We start from the raw sequence: 17,639 nt of genomic DNA on the forward strand, positions 1-17,639 counted from the left end.
AATGCAAATTTTCTATTCTATCCAGATAAACCCTTTGTAGGGACCTTGGATTTTCACTAGATCAATCCTTGGCACTCCCTCCCTCCTCAAAACAGTCTATTTTTTAAACGTTAAACTGAGCACCAAGTAACTGAAGCACTTTTCAAGATTTTGTTCTTTGTGCCTGGGTTAGTTAAGTGTTTTAGTTTTTGATTAAGTATTTCATATGTAATGTTCCTGAGGGGGAAAAAAAATGCCCCTTTTAGTCTGCGTCTAATCAATTCATTTCATTTGAGGTACCCAGATAATTCCTTTAATTCATTGGGACCCAACCTTATTACACAGGAGGGCCTCAAACCTTAGCACAATGTTGTGTGGGCCAAACAGATTATACATATTTTCACAAGATTTAAAGTCACCTGTATTAATTTATATTTTAAGTTCAGCTTGTTTCATATCTACTTAGATAAAAACAACCTCTATACAGTATTGTGTATTTACACACTTGTAAAATGATGTAAACATGAGGACAAAACGCTAATGAATCATCTCTTATTGTGCTCAGCAGGCCACGGGCCTTATGAAACGCTCTGGTACACAGTGTACAGCCTGCAGGTTGGGCACCCCTCATTTCATTAGCATCAATTTACATAATATAGCAGTTTAAGACTATATAGATAGCTGATTTAAGTGTTTAATCCATGTGAAAGTCAAAGAAATTTAAGTTACATATTTATGTGGTTAAATTTGAGATGGAGAAGTGTAAACTCAAGAATGAGAGACTATGAATTGTTGATTATCATCACATGGTACTTAAAGCATTTAAGTCAAAGAGCAACTTCTGACTTCTTACCACCCTGTTTATGTTAACTTAAATTTCTATTGTTTCCCCTTCAACATGAAATGTAGTTAAACGGCAGAGTTGCAAGACAAGGATTTCCCTTCACTTTTCAGGAAGTCTCTATTTAGTTATATTTATATAAGTCAACTAAGTTGTTTTTAAGTTTCTCTTGTAACAGTGACTTAAAGCATTAAATTAAATTTAGACCTTTACGTACATTTTAGTGGATATTCTCTTTTGTGTAACAAAGACATACATATGTGTATGTTCATTAGAAGTCCTTAATTTAAGTTTGCTTAAACTCTATTTTGTCTCTTAAAGCCTACGTTCTTTTTAAAAAGTTACCTCATACGGGGATACTTTTGTAAGATAGTCATGTCAATCATTGTACGGGCCTATCAGTCACCTCCTAAAATTTGCTTTCTTAAAAATCCAAAGTCACTAAAGCCCTGGTCTACACTACTAGTTTAGGTCGAATTTAGCAGCATTAGAGCGATTTAACCCTGTCCACACAACGAAGCCATTTTTGTTGGCTTAAAGGGCTCTTAAAATCAATTTCTGTACTCCTCCCTGACAAGGGGATTAGCACTGAAATCAACATGGCCGGGTCGAATGTGGGGTAGTGTGGATGCAATTCAATGGTATTGGCCTCTGGGACCTATCCCAGCATGCTCCATTGTGACCACTCTGGACAGCACTCAACTTGGATGCACTGGCCAGGTAGACAGGAAAAGCCTTGAAAACTTTTGAATTTCATTCCTGTTTGGCCACTGTGGCAAGCTGATCAGCACAGGTGACCGTTCAGATCTCATCAGCAGAGGTGACCATGGAGTCCCAGAATCGCAAAAGATCTCCAGCATGGACCGAACGGGAGGTACTGGATTTGATCTCTGTATAGGGAGATGAATCTGTGCTATCAGAATTTCCAAAAGACAAAATGCCAAAATATTTGAAAAAAATCTCCAAGGGCATGAAGGACAGAGGCTATCACAGGGAGCAGCAGTGCTGGGTGAAACTTAAGGAGCTCAGGCAAGCCTATCAAAAAACCACAGGGGCAAATGCCTGCTCGGGGTCAGAGCCCCAGACACGCCGCTTCTATGACGAGCTGCATGCAATTCTAGGGGGTGCCCCTACAGCTACCCCACACCTGTACGTGGACTCCTGCAAGGGAGCCTCACACAACAGGGATGAGGATTTTGGGGACAAGGAAGATGAGGAGGAGGAGGAGGGGGAGGGTAAAGATAGCACACACCAGGCAAGTGGAGAAACCACTCTCTCTGACAGCCAGGAACTGTTTATCACCCTGAAGCCAATACCATCCCAACCCGGGTTCCCGGACCTTGAAGGCGGAGTGTACCTTTGTAAATAAAATACACCATTTAAAAGCAAGCGTGTTTAATGATTAATTTGCCCTGAAGCCTTGGGATGCATTCGCGGCCAGTACACCTACTCAAAAAGTCTGTTAATGTGGCTGGGGATGGAGCGGAAATCCTCCAGGGACATCTCAATGAAGCTCTTCTGGAGGTACTCCCAAAGCCTTTGCAAAAGGTTTCTGGGGAGGGCAGCCTTATTGCATCCATGGTAGGATGCTTTACCACGGCAGGCCAGTAGCATGTAATTGGGAATCATTGCATTAGAAAGCATGGCAGCATGTGGTCTCGGTGTTTGCTGGCATTCAAGCAACATCTGTTCTTTATCTCTCTGTGTTATCCTCAGAGTAATATCATTTATGGTCACCTGGTTGAAATAGGGGAATTTTATTAAGGGAACATTCAGAGGACATTCCTGCTGGGCTGTTTGCCTGGGACTGAAAAGAAATCCTCCCCACTGTTAGCCACGCGGTGGGGGGAGGGGTGAAGCGATCATCCCAGAGAATTGTGTGTGTGTGTGTGGCGGGGGTTAGTTCGGTTTGTGCTGCATGTTAACCTGAAAATATCAGCTCCTCCTTTTAAATGGCCAATGTGTCTTTTTCAATTTTACTCTCTTTTTTTTCCTCCCACAGCTGCAAGTGTTTCAACACTGCAACTAGCATTTCCCTCCCAGAGGCTAGCGCAGATGAGGCAGTGAAAACAAATGCACTCGTGATGAAATGTTCTGAGCTCATGCAGTCCTCCTGCACTAAAAGAGCTCAGCAGAATGCGTGGAGGCAGACAAAGGCAGAATCCAGGCAGCACAAAATGAACGCAAGGACAGGAGGGACGCGCGAGAGGAGAGATAGGTGAAGCAACAGGAGAGGTGGCAGGATGCAAAGCTGAGGCTACTGGAGGATCAAACCGAAATGCTCCGGCATACGGTTGAGCTGCAGGAAAGGCAGCAGGAGCACAGACCACCACTGCAGCCCCTGTGTAATCAACTGCCCGCCTCCCCAAGTTCCATAGCCTCCTCACCCAGATGCCCAAGAATGCGGGGGGGGGGGGCAGAGGGAGGAACCCAACCACTCCACCCCAGAGGACTGCCTAAGCAACAGAAGGCTGGCATTCAATAAGTTTTGTAGTGCTGTGTGGCCTTGTCCTTCCCTCCTCCCCCACCCCTCCCGGGTTACCTTGGCAGTTATCCCCCTATTTGTGTGACGAATTAATAAAGAATGCATGAATTTGAAACAATGACTTTATTGCCTCTGCAAGCGGTAATCGGGGAGGGGAGGGCGGTTGGCTTACAGGGAAGTAGAGTGAACCAAGGGGGCAGGTTTTCATCAAGGAGAAACAAACAGAACTGTCACACCATAGTCTGGTCAGCCATGAAGCTGGTTTTCAAAGCTTCTCTGATGCGCAGCACACCCTGCTGTGCTCTTCTAACCACCCTGGCATCTGGCTGCGTGTAATCAGCGGCCAGGCGATTTGCCTCAACTTTCCACCCCGCTATAAACATCTCCTCCTTACTCTCACAGATACTGTGGAGCGCACAGCAAGCAGTAATAACAATGGGAATATTGGTTTCACTGAGGTCTAACCTAGTCAGTAAACTGCACCAACACGCTTTTAAACGTTCAAATGCACATTCTACCACCATTCTGCACTTGCTCAGCCTATAGTTGAATAGCTCCTGAATATTGTCCAGGGAGCCTGTGTACAGCTTCATGAGCCATGGCATTAAGGGGTAGGCAGGGTCCCCCAGGATAACTATAGGCATTTCAACATCCCCAACAGTTATTTTCTGGTCTGGGAAGAAAGTCACTTGCTGCAGCTGTTCAGAACGCTGGTCTGTATGAAGATGCGAGCATCATGTACCTTTCTTGGCCATCCCACGCTGATGTTGGTGAAACATCCCTTGTGATCCACCAGTGCTTGCAGCACCACTGAAAAGTACCCCTTTCGGTTTATGTACTGGCTGTCTTGGTGCTCCAGTCCCAAGATAGGGATATGCGTTCCATCTATTGCCCCACCACAGTTAGGAAATCCCATTGCAGCAAAGCCATCCACTATAATCTGCACATTTCCCAGAGTTACTACCCTTGGGTTGGTGATTGCATTAGCTACTTGGATCACAGCAGCCCCCACAGTAGATTTGCCCACTCCAATTGATTCCCGATTGCCTGGTAGCTGTCTGGCATTTCAAGCTTCCAGAGGGCTATCCCCACTCGCTTGTGAACTGTGAGGGCTGCTCTCATCTTGGTATTATTTCGCTTCAGGGCAGGGGAAAGCAAGTCACTAAGTTCCATGAAGGTGCCCTTATACTTGTGAAAGTTTTGCAGCCACTGGGAATCATCCCAGATCTGCAATACTATGCGGTCCCACCAGTCTGTGCTTGTTTCCCGGATCCAGAATCGGCGTTCCATGGCATGAGCCACCAGGATGGCTAAATTGCCTGGGCCCGTGCTTTGAGAGAAGTCTGTGTCCATGTCCTTATCATTCTCATCACTGCGCTGCTGTCGCCTCCTCACCTGCTTTTGCAGGTTCTGGTTCTGCATATACTGCATGATAATGCGCAAGGTGCTTACAATGCTCATAACTGCTACAGTGATCTGAGTGGGCTCTATGCTTGCTGTGGTATGGAGTCTGCAGGAGAGCAGACTTGCAGGGGACACAGAGGTTGGATGACCAGTTTTGCAGACCTACTGCACCATCTCCTGCCAGGACACAACAGCTGAGTGGGCCACATGTTTGCCATGGTATGGCGAGACAAGAGCAGCTGAGCAGAGTTGCAGCAGAAGCAGCAGATGACGATGGTCATATAGAGGTTCTGCGGGACCACCAGGAGAGCAGAGTGGCAGCGGTTGTTGGATGACTACTGTTTGTGGACCTACTGCACCCGTTTGATGAAAGCAGTATAGCGCCCACATGGGAAAAAAGGCACAAAACAATTGTCTGCTGTTGCTTTCACGGGGAGAGGGACGACTGACAACATGTATCCAAAACTACCCGCGACAATGTTTTTGACCCATCAGGCATTGGGAGCTCAACACAGAATTTCAATGGGCAGCGGAGTCTGTAGGATAGCTACCCACAGTGCAAAGCTCTGAAAGTCGACGCTAGCCTCGGTACTGTGGACACACTCTGCCAACTTAATGCGCTTAGTGCGGACACACACAAATCAACTGTATAAAATCACTTTCTAAAAAATCAACTTCTATAAATTTGACCTAATTTTGTAGTGTAGACATACCTTAAGATAGTATTTTGGAGAAAAGGGAAACAGAAAAAAAGGGGGAAAGAGTGACGTGATATTGATCAACATGTAGCTTTCAAGTAATAAAAGCTGCTATTTTTAAATGAGACATTCACCCAAATATTAAGTTAACTTCAATGGGAGGTGGGTACCTAGTTTTCTTAAGCTCCTCCCCCCGCACCTCCCCAAATAATCCAGCTAAAACCTGGCTCTAAGGGCTGGTCTACACTACTGCAGTAAATCGATCTAACTCATGCAACTTCAGTTATGTGAATAATGTAACTGAAGTCAATGTAGTTAGATCCGCTTACTGCGGTGACTACACTGCGCTGTGACTTCCCTTACACTTCTCCGGGAGGTGGAGTACACAAATCAATGGGAGAGTGCTCTCCCATCGATTTAGCAGGTCTTCACCAGACCTGATAAATCAACACGCGCTGCATCAATTGCAGCAGTGTCAATCTACCATTAAGTGTAGACATGCCCTAAACGTGCATCTTCTAACCCCAGGCTCTTCCCTGACCGTCAGCTTGCCTGTTATTAAACCCATACATTTAGTCTCATTTGGGACAAATGATAGAATTTCTTACATTTTCATTATAGTTTCAAGCATTAGAATGTTTATCAGGCTTTTTTTTTTTAAACGTTGAAACTGTAATTTACTGTTACCTTATGCTATATACTTCAAAGTCAACAACTTTTTTCCTTACTACTAGTTACCTCTAAGAGGACCTTGTCCCTCCTTTTAGGCTTTGCTAGATTTCTATCAACTCCTAAACCAAAGCTGTTTTTATTATGTCTGAGGTAACAATTGTTAGGTTAACTGGCAACAAATGTTTTAAAAACACTAACAGATTATAGGTTGCTTGAAATACTAAGGTAGTATGCTTATGCAATTTACTTCAACTTACTAAAACAGTGTCCTGAAGCATTTTTTAATCCATTACTGCTTGATCATCTTTAAAAGGAGTTCATGTAAAAAAGCATAGGCAACTAATTTGTGGAGTAGGCATGTCTAACCTTTTTTAAAAGTGAGTTTTTCCAGTACTTGTTTGCTGTAACACTGACGAAGAACTGATTCCCCCCCAAGGTATCTTCAGAGTACCTCGATGTTTAAGGATATGTGTCTATTCAATTACCAACTATATTTGTTCTATTGAAGGGCACAATCAAATCCTTGTAAGCATTTTTTTCCCCAATTTAGGACTACTTCCAGGACAACTGTTTCACCACCATATGAGCAAAGCTCCCAAGTATATAAGAGCTTGTAAAAATTACTCCAACAACAGGTTGGGCCACATTTTAACCATGTACTAAAATGTCAAGAATATGAAATTTTCAGCCTAAAAGTTGTTTTTTTCTCATTTCAAGTACATGATCTCAGGGGATGTAGTTTTAATCTTAACTATGACACTGCTCCTTCAGTGCTGTTATTTCAGAGAACATGTAACTGCCACTTGGAGGTGGGGAGGCTTCTTAACTTCAAACTAGGCAACCTTAACTCAACCCCTCCTAGGGATGACAGTTTTCACCCTTGAACTGCCATTCTGCACACAATTTTTGCACTTACCTATCTACTACTAGAACAAGTTACTACACTAAACATCCGTAATTTATACTGTTGGAGAAAAAAAACCTGATAAATGAATGTGCAGAAAGGTGACTCAAGGTAAGTTTGAGATTTGTCATTTGCTAGGTAGCTGTGGCAATAGTAAGTTGTATGCTTGTGGGTGGGGGATAAATGTTATTTACTATTAGGTACGTTAGTTCTTTGATTTTTTTATTTGTTGTGTTTTGTGTATGACTAACTGCTTCTCTAGTCTTTCATATTTTAGTTTTAACAGATGTTAAGAGTATTGTGTACTAGGGCACTTTAAAAAATGAAACCCCTTTTTTGCCTTGGAAACAGCTGCGCTTTTCTAGGGGAAAGATACTTAACACACTTGGTTTAACTATGCTTGTTTTTTTGTTTTATAAATCCTGGTGATTCCGCAATGTTCAATTTCTCAACACCACTTTTGGGTTCAGAGACTGACTGTAGTACACACTAAAGTTTTGTTTCTTACCAAGTAACTATAAATACAGCCAAAAACTTCATGCTTATTGCTTCTAATTTAGAAAATTAAGATACTTACACTTTGTCAAGGTAGGATGGCCTTTTTTTCCTTGGAGTCAATAGTACTGTCACAAAGATGGTAATGATAAAGAGAGCAAGAACTGCTCCAATTACAGCCCCCGCTACAGCTACAGAAGATGTCTGCTTAAATGGCACATCTGTAATGTAATGCACCACAGATTATCCTTTTCAGGTATTATTTTGTGATTTCCATCCTCACAAAGCTAGTCATTTAAGCGACATTTTGGAAACTATATCTACTTGCATCATCATGCAAAAGCCATTTTTATAGTGCAAGATGTTCTTTCAAAGTCTTCCTAATCAATGCCAGCTGCCCAGATCTCATTAACTCTACTTAACAAGCTAGTTTGTGGATATAAAGAAAAGGCAGTTTATGAATAAACTAGCTCTCTATTTTAAGCCTTTGAGATTGATTAATAAAATCAGTGAAGAAAACAATACAGTAACAGCATGCTTTTTATTACTATTTCAAACTTAGAGAGACAGTGCAATATACTCAGGTGACAGCTTTTTAAAAAAAAACTATTGAGAATTGCAAAAACTGGGACCAAGCAAATTAGTTTTAAAGAAAAAAATGAAACAGGCTGCAAAATGCAACATGCAAAAATACTAATAAGTTAACACTTACCAAAACCACACTTAATACCATGTCCTCTCCAAGACCTAACGCTTTTAGAAAGCATTAAGAATTTTCAGTGCATGTCTTATTTTGACCAAGTTTTAACAAACTGCTACTCCACCCAGACTTCTAGAAAATTTCCTTTGAGATTTCAAGTGACCCCCAACAACATTAAAAATAAGTACTTTGTGACAACTGACCATAGCTACATCACCGCTAATTTTAATTTCAAATACTTGAAACCATTGAGTCTGATATAAAAATGTCATAAGTGCTACAGTTGTACTCATCTCCCCCCCAAGTATTTTAAATGTGGTTGGAAGCTTCAAATGGAAGCTTTTTCAGTTGCAAACACCTTGCCTTGTGCAAACCGGTGATTTTGCACAAGTTTGATAATTATTCATCATCCTCACAGTAATCAAATCAAAGGTATCACACAGTTGAAAAACAACTTCCATGGACTTCAGAGGGAAAGGGACAGGAATTCAAAATTTAACAGTAAAATATAGCTAAATGTGAAGTTAAAAAAAGACTTTGTATCCTCTGCTACAGAAATGCTACAGAAATGTCAGGTGGGGGGTTGGTTGTTTTTAATCATGAAAACACGCCCTGTCTCCATCAGCGAGAGTGGATTAATTTCAATCGGCCAGACTACACTCCCCATAGGAAGGTCTTTCCAGTATTCCACACCATAGAATTTTACGGCACAATTTACACTTACACTGTAGTTAAGGCTATAAAAAAAATAATCTTCTGAGGCAGCTGTATTTTACAGATCATTGTCTCAAGTTTGTCTCCTTATCTCTCACAAAGAGACTGCCAGTCACTTATTTTCTACAAACGATACGTCACCTCTCTCCATATGCATAAGCCTCATATTATCAAAAAAACAACCTATCACACTGAAAGTCACAATGGTACAATCTAGATTAATTTCCTCCCAAGGCATGGGGCTTCATTTTTTACTTCAAGCCTGAGGTTCCCTCTGCTACTTGCCTCTTCTAACCACAAGTGAATTGGGCACATTCATAATATACTAAAAACCAAGTTTAAATGGCAGTATGTCGAGAATGCAACAGAACAGTACTTCAGAAACAGAGCTTGTCAGTTTGATTTTGTTGTTGTGCACAGAGCCAAGCAGCCAACTCACGTGCAGGTACTAATCCATCTGAAGCTGTGGATACCATGCATGCTTTTGAACTTCAACTGTCAAATGCATGAAGCTGTGACAATCTGGCATTTCACATTTTGGCCATCTGCTATCCCACTGGCTTTGTACAGCCTTGGGCAGACTAGGATATGCAAGCTTTCATTCCAGTTTCCCAGACCACCTGTTTAGCTTCAAGCTCTATCGCTATGTAAGACCTGGCTTCATATCCCATATATTATCTGTGTACAATTTCACGTGCTTGCCTGGGAGTGCACACATGGGTGTCTACTGCTTCTAGCTTGTGAACCCCAAACTAAGACACCCTGTTAATCTTTTGCTTCATCCTCATTTTCCTCACCTCTTAGCTATTCAGTCAATACCTACTTTTCATCTCAATTCTGTCCCCTCCTCAGGTTCTCCACCTGTAAAGTCTATGGGTAGCTCAATGACTGACAGGAATAAGTACTCTTTCATACTACAAAAGGATCATTATTTTTATCTCAAGGTTTATCTTAAAAGCTAATTAGAGCCTTGAAGGTTAACAGTTACTCCCCCAACCCAAACTCCCATAGTAAGATACCAGTCTAATGGTTTGGTCCTCATTCACCCATATGAGTGGACTGTCTCTGCAAACTCCAAGGCAATATTCTAAGGCTAAGAGTCTATTTTTAAATGTGCTGTAGAATCAGGCAACAGTGAGACGCAAATTCTAATGGGACTGACAAGCACAAGGATGGAACCAAGGACTTCAGCAAGAGAAAGTAAGATGTTATTGCTGAAATGCTTATCAGACTATAGAATTCTTTGCATAAGAAATTGTAGAGCAACAGTCACCAAGATAAGTATTTTAGCCAGCCCTACATGAAGAGTACCATCTCTAGAAAGCTTGAGGACCCAAGTTGTGTTACGATTCCAGCTTCAGGCACTAAACTTTAAAAACCTCCATACCTCTGATCAATATACTTCACTACTTGAAATTCAAGGTTTGATTGACACCCATGCAGAATTGGCCAGAATAAGGTAGTCTCGGCCAAGAAAGGATAACAGCATAGCCATTAATCGTTTTTAGTTTAGTCTCCTAGCTATTTTTGCTGTCAGTGACAAGATAAAAAACCTAATTATTGAAGATGAACCCTACCAAATTGACATGACTGAACTCATGCCAGAGGTTATCCAGGATATTAGTACAGTGCAGTATGTCAACTTCACAAGCAGTAAGTCTTCAACTATTATCCTTTTTGGAAGAAAGCTATCTGATGGGAAGATTTCCAAAGAGACACTTAACGTGCCTAAAAAATTGTACTGTACATGTCTTGGACTGGGATTTGACCTTCTCCTGGAGTTGGCCTTTCAAGGAGGAATCTGTTTTTTTTTCTCCTCACTGCTTTAAGTTGTCTAAAGATTATAGCCACTGGGGCTGAAAGACTGCAGGTGGAAGGAAAAAAAAAATACAGGCTACTGCTTTTTAATCCCTTGGAGTAAAAGTAACCATTTGAACGATGTGAATATGACTTCACTGAGGGAGTATTTTTCAGGCTTTGTATATTTGCAGGCTTTGTTTCATCTTACACTTTGGCACTACTGGTTCACTAACTGATCCTGCTTTTCTTTAGAGCATCCACAAGCATGTGTCAGATACGTGGAGTGGCTTGTCATGGAGTCATGTTGACCCAGGTGAAGAGAGCAAGTATTGCTTTAATTGCTACTATTACCACACTGAACTCCCTGGTTTTAGTCCCAATCTCTCACAACAACATGGGAGGCAACAGATCAGTGGATAGAGTGGCAGGTAAGGAACCGCTGAATATAGAAGACTGGGAAGGTGGTAATCACAGGGTCATCTGCGGTGCTAAGCAAGCTTGTTCCTAGAGCTTCCCTCCATTCTAGACTCAAAACTCCTGGAAAAAATAAAGTGATCTATTTTCCAGGGGATTGTTGGTGGTCAGTGTGCTGATGAGGAATATGTATGGCAGGAGACACCTCCTAAACTGTCTTGTCAGTTTAGCAAAAGAAGGCAGCAAGACGAGTCTCAGAGGCAAATCCAGAGTAACAAACTCCATCACATTGGACTGGGCAGAAATTTTGTTGAGTCATAACTTCTGTCAGAATGAGTTATGTCATCTAAGGAACAGCTTTTGCTTACAAGAAGGTAATGTGTCCAAATACTTAATAAACGTTAGACGTTAACTGAAATGAATGAAGTCATTAATTTTAAGTGATTAACATACCGTTAATAAAGGTAGAATTGTCCTTAAATATCAGCCATGCTAATTGCTTAAGTTTCTCTATATGCTATTTTGAAAGGCAGTTAAATATGTAGAAATAATTTTCAAAGCACTAGCGATACTGAAACAATTCTAGTTGAAGGCTGATTGCTGAACGCCATTTCCCCCCAAAAACCTTTACACTTAATGTACATATATTTGGGTGTGAACTTTAGCTCGTTATTTCATGTCTTTCAAATCAGTTCTGCACACTACCTGTATTCAAGAACTCAATTTAACAGCAGATGTTTATTTCGCACAACAGCATACTTACAATCAATTCTCTATTTACAGCAAACATACATCAAGTAGGAAACACTGCAACTCTTTTGGAGTCTTAACTCTATCACCAACCTCTTCAGGTTAAAATTTTTAACTCCTCCAAGTTTAATAATTTAAGATGGTGAAGAACACTTAAGAATTTAGGAAATACTCATCTCTAAATCTCAACTTGTTACAAAAACCAAAACCTATAGAAGGCCCAAATAAATTCTCACATGGACATAAGAGAACGTTAACTGTAAACTCTAAGTTAAATTATCTCTCAGAGACAACAAGAAGTTCTATATATAGAATCTGATCCAGTTACTTCAGTGGGCTTTGGAGTAGTCCTTGTGTGTTATGAGAACTCATTTGCATGAGTTTACACCTGAGCACAGACCCCTTTGCTATTGTGCTAAGTTGAGACTTTGGTCAATTAATTTAATACATATCACATAGCTCTCAACTATGAACCTAACTAGCCTTAGGAAACAGTTTTAATCTGTATATGAATTTACTAGTCTACGCTTCATTTTTGAAGACATGCAGTCATTTGGAATCACAGACTACTGTCAAAAGTCTAATGCAGATGCTGTATTTGTTATAAAGCTCTAAATACTCCATCATTTTGCAGTGCTTTTACTATTAAAAGAAACATTCAAAGAAGTAGCCATTAAGTATTCTTAAAATTCTGGTCCAAGCTTGTTAAATCTCCCCTCTCCCCCAAGTTTTTTTCCCATTTCTGGACTTCAACATTAAGGCAAGTTTTCCTGGGTAAGAGAGTTTTTAAACTCATGAATGCATGTCAAGTTGAGAGCTTAAAATATGGATTTCACCACAGAAATTGTAAAAATTAGAGGTGATAAACAGTTAACTGCTGTCAAACTAGATTATCTGAATTAACTTTATTCAGATTCCATTCTATTCATTTGCAAAGCTGAGGTAGTGAACCTACTACTGAATAAGAAGAAAGGTTATTCCAGTTCTTGAAGAAATTGACTTCCAAGCATGCAATTTCATTTCTAGTAACCATCTGCTTCTCCTAGCTACAAGACTGTTTACTGTTTTAGTCAACAGTTCCACTTGTTTATTTGTAACAAAGCAAACCAATGCAATACAAACAAACCCAACTGAGTAATACATACAACTGTTGTTCTGGGGATTCCACAGTGTGCTTGTACAAATTATTTTTCCAACAGCATTAAATAACAATATTTATTACCCTACTTGCTTTATTTTAAATAGCACTTTTTTTACGTTAACCCCTTTTCATAAATATGCATTTTTAAAAAAAGTATGCTCAACTCTTAAAAGCAATGATGTAATCACAAAGCATTGTAAAAATTTGCCCTTTACCTTTTATGTTCTGCACACCATGTTATGCTGTATTCTGCTAGAGTCTTAAACATATATATCTTAGCTAAATTAACTCCTTGTATTTCCCAATCCCCAGTGAAAACTTTCCAGGCATCATCTTATTTCTAGTTGAAAATTCTCTCTTTTTAAGATCGAGAATCAGTTTTTGATCTCACGTGAAGAACAGGACTATAACGGACTAATTCTGTACATAGACTGTAATAGTACTTTTTGAAAATGAACTGTAGTGTGTAAAAAAAAAATGGTTCTCAAAAATCAGCTACAAGACAAAACTTTCCATATCTTCATTGTTTCTCCTCTAAAACTCCTTCACCAAGAATTCTAACTTTTTCAATGCAACATGTTTTCTTTACAAAGTTACCACTAACTATGCACATCGTATTACAGGAAGGCTCATTAAAACAAAGAGGTATTCATTTTTGTGTAGAAAAGAATATATCTTTGAAAAAACAGATTTAAGCAAATCCATGTTTTTGTATAGTAAAAATTACTTTTAAGAATTGAATTTACCTTCGATAACCTTCAGCTTTGAGACCAATTCACTCGTTTTTGTCTAAAATGTATATATATAAAAAAAACACATGTGCTTAACCAATGTGATCATACGTGATCATAGTCTCAGGTAAACTGTTTTTAAATCACAAAGCCAAGACAGTTGCTTTTTAACTCTAACCTTGTATGGTAACTTTAATTTAGCACTTGGTTCTTACATGTGCAGTAGATGAATAAAGCATTATGCATCAAAATTCCAATATTTTCAAAGACAGTAGTACAGCATTGAAAAATCATAAAGCAGCTCAGATACATTTAACCCAGAATTTTACAATATCAAAAGCTTGAAAATCAACTTCAAAAAGCTTGTTTTTCCTCAAGTAAAAATATAAACAACCTGAAAGTGATCAACTAATGAATGGAACTGTATGAATCAAGTTAAGGTACCAGTGGTTACTACACATACCACTCCTTCCGGGATATTACTGAGCCATCTACATGTGACACAAAGTCTTCTTCATTGTCATCATAACATTCGCCACCCATGTACTTCATTCCCAGTGTTCCTCCTTCATAATAATCCATTGGTCTTTCATATCGTTCTTGGTACCTGTTAATATGGTCTACATTGTTCCATTCTGGTTTGTCTGGGTCTTCTAAATAATCTTTTGATATTAGACTGTTCACTGGATGTTTTATTTCTTTTTTTAGACTGTCAGGGTAAGAATCCACATCATCTGATTGGAGAACATCTATTTGAGACTCTTTTTGCATATCTGATGGTGGAATGTAGTTCTTAGCAAAGTAGTCACCACGGAACGTCCGTCTTCTCCTATAGCAGATAATTCCAACCAAAACACTTACAAGTATCAGAAAGAGAGCCCCACCCACTGCACTAGCGATGATGGTACCCCAACTGTCTTCCTGCATTGCTGGCAAGGTTGATGTTGGAAAATGTATTAGTTTTGGTTCTGTTGCTAAACCTGTGATGCCATCAGTTGAAGGATGCCATGGAACCGTGGGTGGTCGTGTAGTAGTAGTAGGAGGATCTAATGGAAAGAGGAATGGGGTAGACAAGACACAGAAAAGGCAAAGAATGTCAATGCAAGCTAAATCAGTAGAGGGTTTATAAGAAAGCCAAGTTGATGAATATGTAAATATGTGGTTCTCTACTAACAGACAATAGTTTTTCATTCTTAAATTTCTAAGAAGTCTGAGCAATTATAAAGTACTTTTGCAATACAGATTATAGTTTTCCAACTAATTCTGAATTGGCTTCTGTGTATTCATTTTCCGCTATACGATAAGCAGGGTGGGGAACTGCTTTTATGGCACAAAAGCAATCACTGTCAAATTTTAAAGTAACCATTAATTCTCCTGAAAAAATGGAGAAGTTCCTTTCAGTTTATGTAGGTTTTAGAGTTTACTATTTCCAACCAGTTTTATCTCATCCATGGAGGATATTATCTACTGCAAACAAACAAAACAAAACCAACCATTAACCAATTCCTCAACCAAAAGGTAAGAAATGGTTGAAAAATTAATATTGGCGAAGGACAAATAATAGTTCACTTTTAACTTAAACTTTTATTAAATTTTGAAATTTTTCAATGCATTGAAACAAACTCTTAAAGAATGAAAAACTATACATTGTGTGCTAAGTTAGCAGAAAGTAAGCTATTGATTTTAATTATTCTCCCCAAAACATTGGCTGTGTTAATAGAACCTCAACAGCCTAAGTGGGGAATGGTGAAGGAACTCAAAGTTAATTATGTTATGCAGTTCTCTAGTTATGAATTTCCTTTTAAGAGAAGGAAGGATGTCAGTGTAACAATGCAACTTGATATTTGATAATCACTGTTTTAGAAAAATAGTCTACAGAAACCAGTTGAAGAAAGTCACTGAAAATAGTTTTTTGCAATATGTAATAAATAGTACATTTCCAGAATGTCAATTGATTTAACTCTTGTTATTAAGCAAATTTTAATTTTTTTCCCCCTACATTCCCTGTCTCCTTCATAATGGCATACATTCTGAGTTTTATCTTGCTCTCTCAAGAGTATGCACTGAACCATCACTTATAAAATCTGCTACTGGGGTTGTACGAGACCTTTTTTCTTTTGATTTTCGAAGTCAACTGGCGATGTACATGCTTCTATATGTAAGCAGCGCCTGGAGTCATAAGACTGCCTAATATCTGCAAGTGGTTTAAAATGAAGTGACTTCATGATCTCTTAAATTGAAAAATCAAATATACTAAGTATAATTTCTTAAATGCTGTATGAATTAGTAGCTTATCACCAGCTGCAAGCTTAATTCATCCAAGAGTTTTTAAAACTGAAAAATTTTGACTCATGACTTCAGTTTACATTTTAGAGAGATTAAAAAACCTGCTTAGACAATAGATACCCAAGTATCAAGCTATCTTTAACTCATTCTTAACACTGTTTGTTACTAATGAGGCAACTAAACACCAATAGTGAAACTAATGAGACTGGTTAAAGTAGCATTTAAGCTGCTCAGCCTGAAATGGTAGTAACTGAACAAAACTAGAAGTAAGATAGAAGAAAATTCAGTGCCTCTGACAAATGCAATGTTTACAGGCTCTTGTTGAGCAATCTTTTTCAATTTTTTAAAAACAGGTAACACTAACAATTGTGTAGAATTGGTTATAAAATTCTTATACTACATTGAGTAATTTATCTTTTCAATGCACACAATACTTACTGCAATTGATTTCTTCATCTGCATTTCATGTATTGTGTCACGTTATGATTTACTTGTGTTGCCAAGTTCTGTTCAATGTATTTACTGCTAGTTTTGTAAAAAAATCTTTTGAAAGCAACAAACTGTGGCCTATAGTGATTTGTTAACACATCTATATATAAAATTAAGTGAATTTAGGATAAGAAAAGAGAGAAGATGCACTAAAGTAATGAAGGGAATTCAGATTATGATTTTAGTGATCCAGAAGTTCAACCTGAAGTGAAAAAAAAAAGCTTTGTTTCATCCTATAAAGGGAAAAGGATGAACAACCCCAATTTACCAGGATCATCATCCTTAGATTTAAGGGCAGAGACTGAAATCAATTTCCCCCCCAGCCCCCAAATCAAGGCTGACAACTATTTGTTATATTAAAGAAATAAAGGTTAGATTCATATCTACAACACTTCAGATGGCATCAGAACCAGGCAATGGTGGCAAATTCAAGATTTAAGAAATAAAAGCTAGTGCTATAATCCTTCCTTAGTTCTCCTCACCAGAGAGAACTGTTTTCTGAAGTTTCATCCTTTTAATTCTTCCATTTGTGTTCAGAAGTAAGCAATGCTTGCTTCCTGGAAAGCATTTTCCAATTGCCATCAAGTAAAACCAGTGTCAACTGCAGATTTTTTGCTTAAATTGATTTATACAGTGTTAAGCGTTCTAAAAAAATTTCTTATCTGAAAACCTGAACTAGTGAGATTAATTTGAATATGTAATACTGTCGACAAGTTTGTGTTATATTCTACAACCAGACCGTCTAAAAGGATTGCAAGAAGTAGCGATCTTAAAATGTCAATTAGAATAGGATTATTGCCTCAGTTTTCATTTATGTATGTTCAAGTCTCTAGAAAATATAATCCAGAACACTTATTTTGGAGACCTGATAATTCATACTCTTAACAAGCAACAGCTATTAATGCTTCTCTAGTATTTTCTAAAATTGAACTCTGTCTTTAAATGTCCCTTTAAATTTAACTTTTTTTTTAAATAAAGGTACAGTCTTCTTTCCCCCCTGCCCCTTCCTTCCCCAACTACCAAATGTCAAGGCCAGAGTTTCTCCACTGTTGCTGCTATAACAGCTCAAGGCCAAAACTTCCAGAAGCAAGTAGCACTATTGTTTTTTTTGTTAGTGAACTTCAGACATCTCATTT

At 38.9% G+C, this 17,639-nt stretch overlaps 1 protein-coding gene across 2 annotated transcripts in view; it reads right to left on the reverse strand.

The window, feature by feature from the left end:
- The window catches only part of NECTIN3 (nectin cell adhesion molecule 3), a 119,398-nt gene that overhangs the window by 39,588 nt on the left and 62,171 nt on the right, over positions 1 to 17,639 (reverse strand). The window contains exon 6 of one of the 2 annotated variants that reach the window (XM_084638406.1): positions 7,561 to 7,699. In XM_084638406.1, coding sequence (XP_084494532.1) covers positions 7,561 to 7,699 — 139 coding nt within the window. Of the gene's footprint in view, positions 1 to 7,560; positions 7,700 to 11,825; positions 14,775 to 17,639 lie in introns of those variants that run through there. The other variant, XM_084638405.1, reaches the window with a different exon arrangement.

The sequence above is a fragment of the Lepidochelys olivacea genome, assembly GCF_965140295.1.
Source record: "Lepidochelys olivacea isolate rLepOli2 genome assembly, chromosome: 1".
NCBI classification, from domain to species: domain Eukaryota; kingdom Metazoa; phylum Chordata; order Testudines; family Cheloniidae; genus Lepidochelys; species Lepidochelys olivacea.